We start from the raw sequence: 18,424 nt of genomic DNA, 5'->3' as shown, positions 1-18,424 counted from the left end.
GAAGACCGCAGCCTGGAGAACTCGGGGTTTCCCGGGGAGGATGAAATGGGAATACCGACAGCTGGGAGACCCACGGAGGAGGAACAGCGAGACAACCACGAAGAACAGCGCTCAGAGCAGCGGAGGACGGTGGTCACAAAGGGCTGGTCTGTGCTCTTGAGATGCAACCAAGGCGAAGATTGAAAAGCCCCCGGGAGACCTGGCCAGGGAAGCTGCAGAGCTGTTCCCGGGGGGCTGGGAGCAGCAGCAAGACAGGAGTTAGCTGACTGGGGAGAACAGAGGACAGAGAAACATTAAATAGCCAAAACTCTTTGGAGGAGTCTGCTGTGAGGAGGAGAGGGGCAGGGGCATAGCGGAGTGTGGACATTCTGTAAAGAGACAGCCTTGCCGCTAGCCTGGATGGGCCCAGAGACACAGGAGGACAGCGGGGCATCCTTGCCTCTCTGATTAGCTAAGCCACAGCTATGCCACGCCTGCTCCTCAGACACCTGTGCGACGGCAGAGGGTCCCAAAGAGCGCCATGTACAAAGGTAGCCTGAAAACGACGTGCTAGACGATCACCCTGCCGTGCGTGAAGTAGCAGAGACATATAAATAAGGCTAACTTTGCATTTTTATAAATCAGCATCTCCTAACATTTTTAGCATTCTTTAAAGAATAATCTGCATTGGCCTAAGCCACCTATCTAAAGGAGAACTAGCCAGAAGCCATCACTAACGCTGCCCATGGGACCATGAGCACAGACACGTGTCCTGGGGGACCACGAACAACTCTGTCCTGGTACTGATATTTGGTCCAGGTGGGCTGTGGTGGACACAGGGCGCCACCTCTGCTCTGCTTCCTGCCTCACAGAGCCCTGATTTTGTTCACTTCCAAGACAAATAGTTGTTTGGGCCCAAGAAGGGAGTGTTGATTAGTGCCAGCCCACCTGAGTTAGGAATGGACACGGAACAGCTCCTGCCACAGAATGCAGAGGAAGCCGGCCCACGGCGGGAGGAGTTCCTGGGGAACTTCTCATTCCTGGGAAACGAGGAACGCGTGGGGCGAGGCACACCCTTCTCCATCACGTCCCTGGACTACCGCAGTCATCAAGGGAAGAAGGCACAGAAGACGGAGAGGTTGCGCCCCTGCAGAAGCCACCAGGCCGGCCACCTGGCCCACCCAGAACTGACCGCCCTACTTGGGGGCTTCTTGTTCCCTGGGGTGGTATGGTCTCCTATTTCTAAGGCCACTTCCGATCGCACTTGGTTATGAGTGCGATCGGAAGTGATTATGCTGCGGCAGCCAGGGGCTGCGAAGGGGTTCACACAAGAGAGAGGAAGTGTTTGCCATTCTCTGAACAGGACTCTTTTTATTATGATCATCCATTAAATTAAAGCAAGGGGGGAGGAAAGAAAAGGAGATTAGGGAGGAAGGGAAAAGAAGCCAATAATGAGCACAAGTTTCGCCGCTATCTCTGTGCCCACGCCATCCCATGGGGACGGGACCGTGCCGTCTTTATCTAATTTCTCTGTGTGTCCTTGATCATTAACGGCTACCTCGCAGCCTGTGACTCATTCCCAGCCGCAGACGTCAGAATTCCACTAATAGTTCCAGGGAGAGAAAAACACCGACACAGATTCCGCGCGGAGGATCTCCGCTCGGTGCTAAGTGCCTGGGTGCCTCCCCCAACTCCCCCCAAGGCGGTCCAGACTCTCGGAGGGAGAAATGTCTGACTCACCATCCTCAGTGGGGCTTAACAACCACCTTCCACAAGCCTGCAGTCTCCACCTGTGCTGCCCTGTTACCCCCTTCAGAGCCTCCAGGAAAGCTGCATTCTTACTGCCTGGCTCTATCCCCTCCGCCCCTCCCCCTCTCCTCCCTCCCTTCCTCTGCACAGATTCATCCTGCCCCACTCGGGCCAGTCCCTCAAACAATGACCTGAGGCCGATCATGGGGCCACTGGGAAGCCTCCCTTTGTCCTGAAACGTCTCGCTGCTTCTTGGGAAGTGCCCCTGGGCTTGCCACTGCCTGCAGCTGATGCCTGGTGCTCATGTAACACACTGAATCTTTGGTCCAGGGCCTCTCCCCCACCCCACCTTGTACACGCTTAGCCTGCATCAGCGTTCTCTCTAGCTCCCTCCCCTGCACCCCAGTGCTTCTGGAGGGGTGCCCCGCCCTCCCCAATCTGGCCCTACTGCATCCGTCCATCTGTCCACCTTCTTCCAGGTGGTCCCGCAGCCCGACAGTGCCAGCCATCCGCACTGCACTCTCCCTGCCCTGGGTTTCTGCATGGTGGCCTTCCTGCTGGGATGCTTGGCATCCCACGCTTCCCAAACCTACACGCTCCTCCAGGCCCGGGCAAATCTCTCCTTCCTCTGACTCTACCAGCATTCATCTCTGAACTCCAAGGGGCACACTCTTCAGCAGAGGTCCATCTCTCTCCCTAGGGAGGCCTTACTGCTGCGTAGAGAAACCACCGTCCACACACTGTGCTGGTCCTCCAGTACTCGCCCAGTCCTGGACACAAGGCAGGTGAGGTAACTCCCCGGGCAAAAGGTCAACAGTCACGGGTACCCTGCCTCAGTCTCAGTTAACACGGAGGCGAGGAAGGATGCAGGGGTCGGAACATCCTGCAGCCCCAGGAAAGCCTGACCTGCACTCCAGAGGTATGTGACCCAGCGCAGGACCCCACCTCTGGATGGAGACAGCCGGTTCCCAAAGTCAGACACCTCAATGACTGTCCCCATCGCCAGGGTGAGGGCCAGGGGCAGGCGGCGGCCGCATTTACCACTGTGGCTTCCTCCAGTGGAGTCACTTGGTGCCAAGGGAGGTGGGTGCGGCTTGTCCATCAGCATGGCGGACGAGGGGCCTCCTCCCAAAGGGACAGAGGGGATGGAGTAAGGGCCCGGGACACCGCAGATGGAGGGGGGGTACCCGGCCTTGGCTGCCTTCCCCGCTTCGTACACTGTGAGGGAGATGAAGAGTGAGAGATTAGGTCTTCCCACCACCTCCCGACCCTCAGACCAGAAGTCCCCGGACTCCCTGTCCTGGCGGGCGGAGCTCCTGCACTGAGGCCTTTGACCTCCAGGCACCATGAGTCTTGGAGCACTCTCCCCTGGGCTCCGGGCTCCTCCAACAGGCAGCTACATCAGGAATTAGGGTTAGTGCCTGGCCACTGAGCAGCAAGCTGTCCCGGAGCCGTCCCAGGTGAGGACAGACGCAGTCCTGCACAGGGGCCGCGGGTGGCTCCCAGGAGGACCCAGGACCGCTTCCCAGGAGCAGAGCAAGCAATGGGCCTCCTTGGGGCTGCTCTGATTCCTAGAACCAGCTCCTTCTCACGCCACTTCATTCCTAAATCCACTGGAGATGCGTGGGTACCTGTCTCCAGATGTATCAGGTATGTGGTAGGGATGCCAACCTGGATGCCACAGGGGCTTGGCTAGGAAGGTAAACTGTAAATCCCCATTGTTTATTCCCATTTCATCATGGGAGTAAATACAGCTCCTGGGCGGCTGCTGGGGGTGCAGTTAGCAGAGGCTTCCTGAGCTTGGATGCCCGGGGTGGGGGCCGCCCTGTCCTGCAGCCACCCCTCTGGGCCTGTCCTTCCTCTCATCCAAGTGTCGTGGGAATTCCCGATGCGTGGGGAGATGGTGTGGATACGAAGCGTGCAGGTACATGCGGGAGGGGAGGCAGACGGATGTCAGCCGGCGCTGGCCAGCCTGGCGGGGGCGCAGGGCGGGGGCGCAGGCTCCTTACTCACAGGCCTGAGGGCAGCAGCAGGACTCTGGGCAGCAGGGGCAGCGGACGTAGCAGCAGCAGCTGTGAGGGCAGCACTGGCACCAGCAGATCCCCACCAGGACGAAGAAGAGGAAGATTCCCAGGATCACGAGGCCCACAAACACCCACTCTGCAGGACGCACAGAGACGCACGCTGGGGCGGCTGCAGCAGGGCACACACCCTGTAGCCAGCACCGACCCCTGTGGGAGGGGGCCCGGAGGGCCGGGAGGGCCCTTTCTACAGGGACTTGGCCCAACTCCCCAGGAACGCTGGGGCTGAATTGCGGGGTGTGGGAAGAGAGGAAGGTCCTATATGGCATGCTGGGCACACAGAATGACCAGCACAGCGTGACGGGGCTTCGGCTCACCAGCGCACTGTGGTGTTTGGACCAAGGCGGGGCAAGAGCAGAGGGACTCCTTCTGGTGGAGGGGCCTCACCTGCTGCTGCTATGAATACGTGTGTGTGTGTGTGTGTGTGTGTGTGTGTGTGTGTGTGTGTAACTAGGGATTGAATCCAGGGAAATTCTAGCTATAAGCTGCATTCTAGCCTCTTTTTTTTTTTTTAATTTGAAACAGAAGTTGCTGATTGCCTCTTTAAGTTGCTGTGACTGAGGCCAACCTTGAGCCTTGTGACCCTCCCGTCTCAGCCTCTTCAGTACTGGGATTACAGGAGTGTGCCACCACGCCCCGCTAAACCTATCTTTTCTAGTCAAGTTGATTTTGTCTCTGAAAGTTTAAGTCCTGAAAAAGGGGCTCTGTGTATACGTCTAAACGTAGGCCACCTTTAGGTGGCACAGGCCCTGCAAACACCTGTGAAAGCAGGTGAACACCTCCTGTATTCAGCACCACAGCTGAGGGCCAAGCCTCGCCTTTGACCTACACGCTACCCAGGCTACCCAGAACCCAGATAAAGGACAGTCTCAAGTAGAGGAAGCACTGTCCCGCCCCCAGGGAATGGGTCTGGTTTGCTCACACTTAAGCTGGTCATGTCTGACAGCCATCACGGCCCAGGGCTACAGGGCTCAGATGATAAGGCTGGTGTGCTTGTTAACTTCAGCTGTAGTCACAGCTCTGCCAGAGGCTGAACATGAATTCTACCCCACTTTCCACCTGGAAGAGTGAGAAGGAAACAAATTCTGTTTGGCTTAGAATTGGTAAAAGTGGCTGCGGCCCTCAGGTGACCCAACGTGGTATCATCCTACTGGGACACAGCTCTAGGACCCACTTCTCCTGGGGCCTGGACAGACGGAAGCGAGCCATCTTTCCTTTAAGAGCCAAAAGTCCAAAGCAATCTATTTTGGTTGAAAGCTATCTTACCAAAAATGCCTTTACAAGTTCACATCCTTTTTTCTGAGATTTTAATTATTAAATATTCCTTCAATTAAATGGACATCTTGTTTGGAGCTTGAGAACATGACATTTTTTTGTTTGTTACATCAGAGGTGTGTGGTAATGATAAAATCATTTGACCTTCAGTTAGAATGTCATTTCCTCAAAGAGAAAACAAGGAACTTATCTCTCCTGAATGTCTCTTCTCACTTACCCATCTGAAACACAGACTAACCAAGTCGCCTCCCTTCCAGGAGGCGCCAAGAAGGCTCTGCGCCTTGCCGGCCTGACCTGGGGAGCATTCTTCTGAGGGTGGTGCAGGGAAAGGCTCTGGCAGAGGCCTCAGAAGCATCCTAACAGCACAGTGTGGCCCGAGATCCACATGGGCCCCGGGTCTAAATGAGCTGTGCTGAGTAAGGGCTACGGCTTGGGTTGACAGTCCAGGAAAGAAGACTGGCAGGTTACTTTTGTGGAGCAAAAGAATATTATCTGTGAAAGGACTCTTGAAGTCAAAGGAGAGGAATTCAGGTGGACACGGCCAGATATGAAGGCCTGGGAGATATGAAAGCTAGCCTGAAACACTACGGTGTAATACTGGTTTTGTGTGTGTGTGCATGTGTGTGTGTGTGTGTGTGTGTGTGTGTGTGCAAATGTTTACACACGAAGGAACTCTTGACGAGAGGGGTTTACAAAGAGACACCTATGTATGTCCTTGGGTGCAACATTACTAAGACTTATTACTTAGGTTAGAGTTGGCCAGATAATGGAAAAGGACAGAAAGAATTCCTGGGGAATACTTAGTGAAGGCTGACTATGAAGGCTCAGGATGGTTCTTAAAACTTGAATCCAGCCAAAACCAATGGCCAGGAATAGTTTTTAATCTCTCTGTGGCATTCGGAAGCTCCCCAAACTCTCCAAAGCAAGGCCGAGCCGCCCCTTCCTCCTCCTCCCTGACTTTGGACACACTCTCTCCCTGCTTCCCTCTCCCTTCCTACTAAGCCTCCTCGCTCCTGAGCTGCACCAAGCTGGCGGCTTGTCCAGGCTGCGTGTGTCCTTGTGGCTACACCTGGAGGCCAGGACGTGCCCTGGGCGCAGGTGCCCTTGTCATGTGGCCCTGGGATCTATGGAGCATGAGTCTGTGTGTGTGTGTGTGAGTGTGTGTGTGAAGTGTGTGTGTGTGTGTGTGTGTGTGTGTAAGTGTGAGTGTGAGAGTGTGTGTGTGTTGGGGGGGTGGCTGATAAGCCCCTTAAATTGTATACAAAGCAATACAGGTCTGTGAATGTGTAGTTTTAAGGGTGAAGGAAGGTATAGCTTTCCTAAGGTTTGAAAACAGTTTTGATAACAATATAAAAAGCAACCTGGAGTGACGTGACTGTATAATAACCAACAAAAACATAAAAAGGAATAAGGAGCCGGCGTGGTGGTGTGCTCCTGGAACCCCAGTCCTTGACGAGCTGAGAGCAGGATCAGTTTCCAGGACAGCCTCAGCAAATTAGAAGGGCCCTCTGCAACTCAGTGAGACCCTGTTTCAAAATTAAAAAAATATGGGAGGCTGAGACCGGAGGATCGCGGTTCACGGACAGCCTCAGCTACTTAGTGAGGCCCTCTGCAACTCAGTGAGACCCTGTTTCAAAATAAAGAATAAAAAAATAGGGCTGGGGGTGTAGCTCAGAGGTAGAATGCCCCTGGGTTCCATCCCCAGTACTGTAAAATAAATAAATAAATAAACAAACAAACAAACAAACACAATAAATAAAATAGGGCTGGGGGTGTAGCTCGGAGGTAGAATGCCCCAAGCTTCCATCTCCAGTACCGCAAAATAAATAAATAAATAAATAAATAAATACAATAAATAAAATAGGGCTGGGGTGTGGCTCGGAGGTAGAATGTCCCTGGGTTTGATCCCAGTAACATGCACACGGGCGCATGTGTGCATGCACACACAGTAAGTGGGAGGCTGATACAGGAGGATCACAGGTTTGGGGGCAGTCTCAGCAACTTAGCAAGGCCCTGTTTCCAAGGAAATAATAAAATAGGTCTGAAGGTTTGGCTTGTAGGTAAAATGCTCCTTGGGTTCAATCCCTAGCACAACATAAATAAATAAATAGGAATAAGAACTGCAGATAAATAAGGAGACCATTAAGCATGCCCATGGTTCTCTGGGCACAGCTGAAGTACTGAGATGGATGGGGGATTACCAAAGATCCTGACTCCGAGGGACTGGGTTCTCAGCTGGGCCTATTTTTAATTGTCATTTTTCTCTTGGGGCTTAGGAACAGAAGGAATACAATTCAAAGACTATTCTAGTGGGCTCAGTTCATCCTGGAGATCACAGACACATATAGACAAACACACAAATACATTATTAAACAAGCAATCAGTGGCTAATGCAGGAGCGAGACAGACGGAGTGACAGCGGATTCAGCACACGAGGAGTTAAATGACGGAATACCTGGCATAATCTCCACTGCAAAACTGGGCAAGAGGTCGGCAAGCAGCCCTGTCCTGCCTAGAGAAAGCGCAAGAGGAAGAAGGAGGAAAGCGGTTACTCCAAAGGGCCACGCCGCGGGCCGGGCCCCCGCAGGTGCCATCCCTCCTCGGCCACCACACTCTCGGTGGCACGGCCCTCTCCAGGAGCCGGCTAGTGGCGTCTGAACCTAAATGGATGGAAGCAGGCACTGGGCTTCCTCTCCAGGCCCATAGGAAAGCCCTGCTGGAGCAGCCCGACGTGCCCCTTCCCCATTCCCTTAGACGCCCTCTCCACACACTTCGCGGCGAGTCAAACCCATCTGTAGCCAAACGTTCGATCCACATTTTCATACATCCATACACTGTCCTATGTCCATATACAAACAAAAGTACAGATTTGTTTTAAATCGGAATTATCTTGCTACATGAATCTATTTATGGCCTGAAGATATTTCAACGATCAAAGCTTCAAAGGCAAGGGAAGATCCAGTGAGATCGGCTACGTGCGCCTCTCCGCTCCTTCTGGCTTCGGAACTGCTCCGTGCATATGTATATGGTACGGCTTCTCCATATGGCACCGCAGCTGGCACTGTCTGTGCCCAGTGCCTTCTGCACGATGTGGCACAGACGCCGAAGGCTGGTGTCGGAACAGGTGCCCCTCACGGCTCCAGAGGCAAAGAGCTAGGCAGGAAAGATGCTGGAGGAGGTGGGAGAGAGGATCAGGCCTTGCTGAAACAAGCCCACTTGCTAGAAAGATATTCAGAATGTTGTCACCGTATTCTCCCATCAGGGTAAAGGCGTGGCCTCTCCACCACCCTGTAGCCTTGCTGATAAACTAGTCAGCCGTGATAGGAAGCAACCAGAGCCCCTCCCCAGGCTCCCGATGGTGAAGGGGACCCTCAAGCACCCTACTGACCCTTCTTCATTCAAGTGCATGAGAAACGTCCCCAGGACAATCCGACCAGCCGCGTGGCTAATTGTAGCTTTACTAGCAATTAATTACATGCCAAAAGCAGGGGGAAAAAAGTATTTGGGAGGCTGAGACAGGAGAATCACAGGTTTGAGGCCAGCCTTGGCAACTTAGCGAGACTCTTGCAACTAGTAAGATCTTGTTTTAAAATTGAAAATATAAAAGGAGCCGGCATGGTGGCACACACCTGTAATCACAGTGCTTGGGAAGCTGAGACAGGAGGATCACGGGTTCAAACAGCCTCAGCAATGGATTAAGATTCTCAGAAACCTAGCCAGACTCTGTTGTTTCAAAATCAAACAAAAATGAGAAAGTAGACTGAGGGTGTGACTCAGAGGTAGGATGCACCCTGGTTCAAGCCCCGGTACCAACAAGAATTATGGTTACTATTATTATAACAAAGTAAAAATATATAATTAATATATACACTTTTACTAATACCAGTATCAACAACAGATTGTCATTTCAAGGCTGAAGCAAGTCCATGTGGCTATTGGACAGCGCAGCTCCAGGGCCTACACATTGGCAGCTTGCACCATCAGTGATGTGTGTCGTGAATCTAATTAATGACTGGATCACAGTGCATCCAGGGATGTCTAAAGCATTGGTAGGCTTGAGTACTAGACAGCACACACAAGCAAAATTTCTTATTTAACTAGATACAAGAGCTATATTTAGAAGTCCTAATTGTCCAGATTGAAAAAAACAAAAATCTTAACAAATATTCACAATCTACATTTTCATACATCCATTCACAATCCTACATATAAAAACAAAATTCATGCATATGGATTTGGCTCATTTAGAAAACAACTTTTTCCTGTTGTGGCTTGTTTAAGCACATAAGAGAAAAGGTCCCGAGTGGAGTTTACATTTGGTGTCTAAAGGTCATGGTTGGTCACTAGTCCCTTCCTCTATAAGACACCCCAGAGAAAAGTTCTAATGAAAAATTTAAAAATAATACTTTTTTGTTTAAAAAAAAAAAAGAGCTGTGTGGTGACCCACACCTATAATCCCAGTGCTTGGGAGGCTGAGACAGGAGGCTCACAGGTTCGCGGACAGCCTCCAGGACACTAGAGGAGGATGCTGTGTCAGGAGACCTCTGTTGTCTCTTTGCACCTTTCTTGGCTCTCCTCAACCACTGAAGGCTGACATGGTGCCGTGCACCTCGGTCATGTCTCCTGCAGGGTGACAGCGCCACATGAGGACTGGCAGATGTGTAATGGCAAGGGAGCTGCGGCAGCATGGGTGACGTGGGCCAACTGCAAGGGTGACGCTGGCACCGCCATCTCTCTTTCCTCCCTCTTGCACAGTGGCCTGCTAAGATGGCTCTGTACTTGCAAGGCCCCTTAGAGGGACCAGTGGGAGTCAAGTGGGGCTGGAGAGGCGGCTGGCCTCGGGCCCAAGCCTCACCAAAGGCTGGAGGAGCCCCTGAAGCCTACACACTTCCCTCAGGTAGGAGCCCAGACAGGGCGCTGGAGCCGAAACCGAAGTGGGCGATTAGACGAGAGGGATGGCCCCATGCAGGCGTCTCCTGGAAACCCTACAAGACAACGCTCAGCTGGGCACAGGCTGGAGAATCTGGGGTCTTGGACATCTTTGGAAGACATGATTCTCACAGATCAAGAAATCAGTAGACAGCGTTTGTGAGCAAGCCAGTCATCAGATACTTAGTGGTAAATTTTTGCTGTGAGCTTTATTTATTTATTTACTAGTGTGGACAATTAGTACTTCTGAAGAGATCTCTTGTGGCAGCCAGTGAAGTGAGAAGCGTTCTTGTGTTTACTAGCTGGTCCTCAGGCGTACTCAAGATTTGTGATTGTCTCTGAGTGTGCTGTGGTCCAAATCACTAGATTCAGATAGAAATGCTGTTGATAGAAGCTGCCAGGTTGCAGGCCCTTCTAGGACATTGGTTACGTGGTAGTTAACTGCAACAGTGCACACATTCCAGGAGGAGACCGTGCCTGTGTGGGAGCTGCAGAGGATGCGATGCTGGAGAAGCAGTGGCTGGGAGTCCCGGTGGTCAGGGAGGCTCTGTTGCTAGTAGCACTATATCCAGCCCCTTCTACACATGAGAAGCCCAGACCTCAAAAGGAGAAGTAATTTGCCTGTAGAAATCACCAAGAGCACTGACACGTGTGGGCTCTGCACAGCCTTAGGATCCTGAGTATGCCCGGAAAGGCTACGTGTACACACCGCAATAGGTTTCTGGGTGGAGAAGCACAAAAGCCGGCTCCCCCACAGGCTGTCTGGGCGGCCCTACGTGTCCTAGCACACTTCCACATGCAGGAAGCTTGAACAGGAGATCTAGATACCCGTGTTCAAATTGAAACCTCACTACAACAGCATCACACACCGAACTGTTAGCCTTCTCTTTTCTGAGGAGCCAGAATCAGTATGAAGGGGCTTTGTTTACTCTAGACGTTTTAACTTTTCATCTACTTTATTTATATTTCCATCTATTTTTGCGGTACTGGGGATTGAACCCAAAGGCATTCTACCTCTGAGCTTACACCCTCAGCCCATTTTGGTTTTCTTTTTGTTTTGAAACAGTCTCGCTAGGTTGTTGAGAGTCGCACTAGATTGCTGAGGCTGTCCTTGAACTTGCGATCCTCCTGTCTTGGCCTCCCAAGTACTGGGATTACAGGTGTGCACCATGCCTCCCAGTTAGACTTTTAACTTTTGTAAATGAAAAGAAAATTAAAATAAGGACGGATCACATCATAAACTGGATGGGAAACTGACGGAGCTTGTGACTCTAGGAGGGCTGCACCTGCTTCTCTTCCCCGAAGCTGCAGTCAATAGCGGATGCTTCAGAAGGCGAAGCGTCCCATGATGCACCTCGGGGTCTGCCCCAGGGGCACCGGTGACTAGATCTTGCACTGCAGCGGGGGAACTAAATGTCTTTGGAATTCAGAATGTAGCAGGGGCTGGGGGACCACAGACGACAGCGTGACAACAGCACACTGTATGTGGCGCTCTCTGGCTTTTACACCATGACTTGTATTTTATTAGAGCTAAAGGCATTTTAAAAATTGGACCTGTTCTGGACCCTCTGCTTCTGAGAATCACGCTGCTTTCCACTCCTTGCATAACAATTCCCAGGAAATGCTGCTGCCGCTTAGAAACGTGCTGTCTTTTCTTCTAGTCTACCCAGAGGTCTGATGGCAGGGCGACTAAGCAGTGGCAGCAGACGCATCCCAGATTCCAGCAGCGCTCTTCCAACACTTGTAAATCACTGTTATTCTTCCAAGACTTCGTTTAAGAGCGGCAATTACGAGGCGCTTTAATGTCTGCGGAGAGCATATAAAGCAGACCCCGCAGATACAAGGCTGCATTTACTCTTTTCAAAGCAAAGCTCGAACATCAGTGAAAAATACAGTTTTCGTGCCGGCATCCAAACAGTTTTCTCCAAACCTTGCAAAATTCATTACTTTTAAGAAATTTCCACATGAATACTCCAAACGAGAAAGGCATGCTAATAGTGACGCACGCACATACCCAAGTGCCCGGCCCGCGCCATGCTGTCGGACACCCCACAGCCAGATGCGTACGGATGCTTGGGGTTGAGTGTGCGGAACAGAAACACGCACTGTGATAAAACAGCGTAGCGTCTTCGCTACGTAACTCTTTCTGCCATTTCCTGCCACTGCGACCCTGAGTTGTCTGTAACTGAACTGTCTGTACATATTTCATGGAAGCTCACTTCCGAAATGTCGCCCGCCCTCGATTCGTTGGCTCAACAAAGATGTGCGTACTGTGCCAGGCGGAGACGGGAACGGGAGCAGGGCCTGGTCCCTTGTGAAGCTCCGGAGCTCGGTCCAGCCCACCTCACACAGCTGGTCCAGCTGTGGGAGTAAGAGCTCGGTTTTAGTTACGTTCTACTGTGCCAGGAGACTCACTCGGGTCAAAGGACTCTCTCCCTGCAAACCTGCCTACAGGAGCCTTCTTCGCCTTTTTGATACCAGCTCCCTCTAGTCCTGGGGCCTTCTCTGGAGACATGGAGCGCCATCTTTGCACACTTCATGGCAGAGAACATCTCTTTAAGGTTCTGATGTTCATTTCTGGGTGAGGCGCATCAAGGACATGCTGGCTCTCCGTGCTCTCTAGGACCACAGTAATGCTGCTGCCCTGGCGCTTAGCTCTCAGCTACAACAATCCCCCAGCCTGTGCCTCCACTGGCACCACTGGCAGGGTGGAAACCCCAGCGGGGCAGGGACTGCCCTAGCAGCCGAGCCAGAGAAAGTGCCCCCCTCCTATCAGGACTGTTGAGTATTTCCGTACGCAAGCCCCACTGTTTGGTAGGCTGGGCTTCTGGACGGTCTTCTGATTCGCCGCTCACTACAGTCCCTTCTACCCATTCCAGATGGGAACAGGCTCCTAATGAAACACGTGAAGGAGCCATTCATTCATGCGTCACTGTCCTATAGACTGCAGAGCATTTAGCATCCCCAGAGCCTCTGCAGACATTAGGACATCCCAGTGCCATCCTCTCATCGACGAGGGCGGAAGCACTAGCCCACCCACATCCACCCCCAGAATAGGGTGCTTCTAAGTAAGTCATTACAGAGATATAATATGCATACAGATTTTAGCTGAAAATTTTGTTCTTATCTCTTAATTTTTTATATACTGGAAGTTGAGTCTAGAGGCATTCTATATCCGAGCCATCCCCCAACTCTATCTTATTAATTTGCGACAGGGTCTCGCTAAGCTGCTAAGGCTGGCCTTAAACCTGGCTCCGCTACTCTTAATACTTACATCCCAGTTATGATGGTTAGTCCAAGCTTCAAAATGCAATGTAGAAGCCCTAGACTTCAGCCACACTTGTTTCCAGAACCTAGACCCGGCCTCTTGACCTGATGACAGAGGATGCTGCGCACCGGCCCCCATGCAGAGGTGGGCAGCCACACCTCCACCATCCCCGGTGCCTTCCGTGCCGTGGCACACCGGCCCCCATGCAGAGGTGGGCAGCCACACCTCCACCATCCCCGGTGCCTGCTGTGTCGTGGCTTCCCTCATTTCCTTGCAGGACACATTAACTTTCAGGTCCTGCCGGGGCCTGCCAAGACGCTCTGCGAGCGAAGCTTCCGCTTAGGATAACGAGGAAAGCGTTTCTTCCCAGTCCCTCGGAGTTCTCTTCTCCCTTCTGTTTGCGCAGCTCAGCTTCATCGGCTGCCAGGATTTCCTCAAACGCTTGGGGTCCATCTTCAGGGATACAGTACACCTGCCTCCGGTTCTTTCGGCTCCTAGCCTCCACAATGCTTCTCTCCCAGGGCCTTGCGAGGAGCAGATGCCTTCCTCTGGCCTTTTTAAGTGCAAAGATGTTTTTCTGGCTGTGCTTTAAGTGTTGATTCTATGGCTATTTAAAATCCCAAATAGATTGGAAATTTCCCAAGGGCACACACATCCTCTATTTATTCTCTATCCCCATGGCAACCATGGCATTCAGTAAACACAGTTGATGACTATCCATCACAAATATGGAGATGGCTTCCCTTTCTTCTATGTATATTTGTAAACTATGTATTTAAGCATTTCATGGGTTTACTTTTTTCTTTTTGTGTCTTTTATATCTTAATTCACTTTAAATTATAGTCTTGGCGGAGAATAATTCTGACAGTGAATCTCTCCATCAAATGACTGGTATTGGACCACCTGCAATTAGCCGTTAATAAATGCTTAGCCTAAGGCACTCACTTTTTCTATTCACATAGAATTATTGAATCAGACTTTATAGCTAGAAATAATCCCAGAGGTCTAGTCCATACTCCACTCTGTGTTTTCAGAAACCTGAGGCCTAGAGAACTTAAGAATCTTACCCAAAGTCACTCAACTGACCACCCATCAAGCCAGGAACAGACTCTAGATCCCCTTACTACTGTTCCACTCTTTTCTTCTCTAGTATCTCACTGTCCTTGGAATCTGCTTGCCTTAGTTAAGAAATGTGCAGCAAACTGGGCATGACAGCACACACCTGTCATCCCAGTGCTTGGGAGGCTAAGCACAGGAGGATCTCAAGTTTGCCACAAGACTCTCAGCAACCTAGTGAGACCTGCTTCCAAAGAAAAAAATAAATGAGAGGCTGGGGGTATAACTTGAAGGTAGACTGCCCCCAGGTTCAATCTCTAATACCCCCCCAAATAAAGAAGAGAAAAAAGAAATGCATGGTAACTGGTTTTTGCTTTCTAGTCGTCTGGTGTCTGCAGCAAAGACTCTGGAATGTGTTTGTGGCATTATTCTGCTCCTTATATAATTAAAGTACAATTTTTGGACATTGAAGATGTTGGAGATCATTGAAATTCTCAGCACCTTTTAAAATTGCAGCCGGAGACTGATGGCTGAACCCATCATAACACAGTATGGTCTAATTAAAAGGCATTCACCACGCCGCTACAGACTAATAAACAGTAATAAGAATGATTGCAAGGCACTCTGCCTTGGCAAGCGTTAGAGCGGCCCGCCCCTCCCCGGAGAGCAGGTCAGCGCAGTGAGGTCCCAGGAACATGACATGCTCAACTCGGCCTCAGCTGGAATGCAGGCCACAGCTAGATCTGACTCAGACATGATGTGGAGGGAGGTGAGATGCGATGGGAGGAGGAGGGAGCCGATCAGCTAGGGAACCACTGTGATTTCTTGCTCTTTCTGAGCTCCCAGTACCGGAAAAAAAAGTCAATGCGCAGGGGCACACAGCTGGCAGGCCTTGGGCGTCGGAGGTCCTGCCCTTTCCTCCCCGGCCAGGCCTCTTAGTGAGAGGTCTTTGGACCAGAGGCCCCTTCCCAGGGCCGGTCCCGAGAAGCCAGCTAGGCCAGTGGGAGGGGCCGTGACTGACGTGCGAACCCGAACCTGCACACTTGAATAGCCGCAGCTGGCTCTGCAGAAAAATGGATGGACTGTCTCCTGGGCGCTTTCAAGAGCAGCCATTCTTTCCTCCGCGGGCTGAGCCGATTTCTCGGTGCTGCCCCCTCCCGCCCTCCGCGCCCCTTCCCCCAGGCCCCTCCTGCACACCACGCTTTGGGGACCACAAAGCCGTGCTGACCCAGCTGCCCGCCAGCGTCGCCACGGCAACCGCAGCCGGAATGCGCCTAATTGGAGGCCAGGTCCTCCCACCGGGCAACAAGTGGAGCAGAAAGAGAGGGGGCAGCGGGCGCTAGGGGCCTGGGAAGGAGCCACAGGGCGGCCAGCCCTGGCCGCTCGCTCCCTGGGGCAGGGAATCTACCAGATGTCAAGGCGCTCTCTCTTCCCGTCCCTTTGCTGGGTTTGAGTAGGGAGACCGAGATGTCTCCAGCAATGGAATGACAGCCATAGCAAGAGGTCCACAGGCGAATGGAGCCTACTAAGGGCTGATGGCCAGTCTCTTCTTTCTACCAACGGAAGACGCTCCCAAGGGGCCGCCCGTCCTCTGAAGATGGGTGGCCATTGTGCCAGTTCGCCTATGCCAGTTTAAGCCTATGGTCTTGCCAAACTGTGTGTGTGGGGGGGGGGGGCTGGGGATTGGACCCACGGACCTTCTACCTGGTAGAAACACCCCCAGCCCTACTTTATTTTTTATTTTGGAACAGGTCCTCACTAAGTTGCTAAGGCTGGCTGTGAACTTGTGATCATATGTGCCATCATGCCTGGCTGGCCATAAATTATTTTAAAACCCTCCTCCCTTTTCACCCTGAAGTATATCCTAGTTTGAATGGTTAATGATAAAGCCATCCTATCTAAAGTCTTCCAAGGCCCACCCAGGTCTTCTTCCAGGTCTTAGGCTTTCTCCGAGCTCCTCCAATCTAAGTACTAATCCTTGTACTTAGCTTAGCAAGTAAACACCCTGTAATTAACAAAGGGCCATGAGCTGGGAAAATGCAAGCTTCCAACCCCATTCTCAGTGCCGCAGCCAGCAGCAGTGTGTGGGGCAGGATGCCCCCAAATCCACTTGCAGGGAGATACACAGGACTGATTCGGGTCACCACTGGCAAGGCACAGGCAGATGTCATGGAGAGAATGGGAACCTACCAGTAACAGGATTGCCAGCTCACAGATGGCCTGCTAAAGCCTCTGTCTGTGGGTGCACTGAAGGAGAATCTGCTCATTAGCAAGGCCCCTCACTGAAGATCGAGATTTCCCTGAAGAGGGTTCCTAGGAGGCTGGGACGGCCCAGTGGTGGGGAGGGGGTGGTGGGGAGGGAATTAACACTACTGAGTTCTTCTTATGAGCCATTTAATCTTCCATATGACTCTTAGGACCCTCCTTCTGTTTTTCCAGATAAGGAAACTGAGGCTTATAGACACTGATTTGTCCCAGGTCCCATCCTTACTCTGAGTCTTGAGCTGTCTGTCCTCCAGGCTTCTGTTCACAGTGGACTCCTGCAGTGTCCACACAGCTCTCCACCTCCTGGCACTGCGGACGTTTGGGTCCACAGGACCACTTGCTGCTCTGCTCTGTGGATGGCAGGAGCCTTGACAGCCTCCCTGGCCTCTGCCCACGGGGCGCTTGGCTTCCACAAGCTGTAGGAGTGCCTCCAAAGGTTACCAAATGGCTGGGAGTCCATGGCCTGGACATTTAATACCCACACACAGCTGGGCGTGGTGGCACACACTTGTAATCCCAGTACTTGGGAGGCCAAGACAGGAGGATCTGGGTTTGAGCCAGCCTCAGCTACACAGTGAGGCCCTCTATAACTCAATGAGACCCTATTTCAAAATAAAGAATAAAAAAGTAGGGCTGGGGGTGTAGCTGGGAGGTAGAATGCCCCTGTGTTCAATCCCCAGAACTACACACACTACACACACACAAATACTACTACTACTACTAATAATAATAATTAATCACAGTTTTTGGTGTTTTTTTTTGGTGTTACTGGGGGTATACTCCCGGAGGTAGAATGCCCCTGGGTTCAATCTCCAGCATCACACGCACACACACACACACACACACACACACACACACACACACACACAATAATAATAATAATAATAATAATAATAAATGGTGGTACTGGGGGTGGAACCCAGAGGCTTTCTACCTCTGGGCTATACTCCCAGACCTATTTTATATTTTATTTGGAAACAGGGTCTCACCAAGTTGCTGAGAGCCTCACTAAGTAGCTGAGGCTGGCTTTGAACCCGTGCGAGCCTCCTGTCTCAGCCTCCCAAGAATGGGGATTACAAGTGTGCGCCACCACGCCCAGCTAATTAAGCGCAGTTCTAACATTTTCTTTTATTTTTGTTCTCCAATCACTTCAAAACTACGACTTTTTTTGAGTACTGGAAATGGAACCCAGGGGCATTCTACTTCTGAGCTACACTTCCACCCCTATTTTTTTCTTTGTTTTGAAACAAGGTCTTACTGAGTTGCAAAGGGCCTCACTAAGTAGCTGAGGCTGTCCTGGAATCCTCCTCCTCAGCCTTCCAAATCCTGAGATTATAAGTATGTGCCACTACCCCCAGCCAAAACTATGACTTTAATCTTCACTAACAGATAGTAACTTTTCTAGGGACAAGACAGTGTCATGTATTTATTTTGTATACTCCTTACACTAGGGTCACAGCATGCAGAAACATACTCACTAATGTAAACAGGAATCAGAGCAAGGTTGTGCTCCTGCAGTGCAGGGTGCTGGAGAGCAGAGTAGCAGGCGCCGTGGCCCTCCCTCTGCACTCCGCGGTGGAGCACCAGGTACCCACCGCCATTAGCTGGAATCAGATTCTCGCTGCGTCATGGCTAACCCTTCTGGCTTGTCCTGCTCCCTATTCCATGAACACATTTTTCTGGTTCTGTCTAAACACAAGACCGACCGCAGCAGGCATCAGGGTGAGCTCTGGGTGCGCCAGCAGGGCCAGGAGGGGAAGGCAGGAGGCTCGAAAAGCCCCCTCCTCAATTGCCTCTCGCCTCTCCTTCCTGCGAGCCTGTG

The 18,424-nt window shown here is 51.6% G+C and overlaps 1 protein-coding gene across 1 annotated transcript in view; it reads right to left on the bottom strand.

Annotated features, from left to right (window-relative positions):
• The window catches only part of ILDR2 (immunoglobulin like domain containing receptor 2), a gene marked incomplete at both ends in the record, with an annotated part of 58,801 nt that overhangs the window by 13,733 nt on the left and 26,644 nt on the right, over positions 1–18,424 (bottom strand). The window contains 3 exons of the mRNA XM_080698799.1: positions 2,770–2,946; positions 3,742–3,888; positions 7,540–7,592. Coding sequence (XP_080554925.1) covers positions 2,770–2,946; positions 3,742–3,888; positions 7,540–7,592 — 377 coding nt within the window. The remainder of the gene's footprint in view (positions 1–2,769; positions 2,947–3,741; positions 3,889–7,539; positions 7,593–18,424) is intronic.

The sequence above is a fragment of the Muscardinus avellanarius genome, assembly GCF_963383645.1.
Source record: "Muscardinus avellanarius genome assembly, chromosome: 7".
NCBI classification, from domain to species: Eukaryota; Metazoa; Chordata; class Mammalia; order Rodentia; family Gliridae; genus Muscardinus; species Muscardinus avellanarius.
The sequence above is the reverse complement of the archived record's forward strand: the minus strand, read 5'-3'. Positions and strand labels throughout refer to the sequence as shown.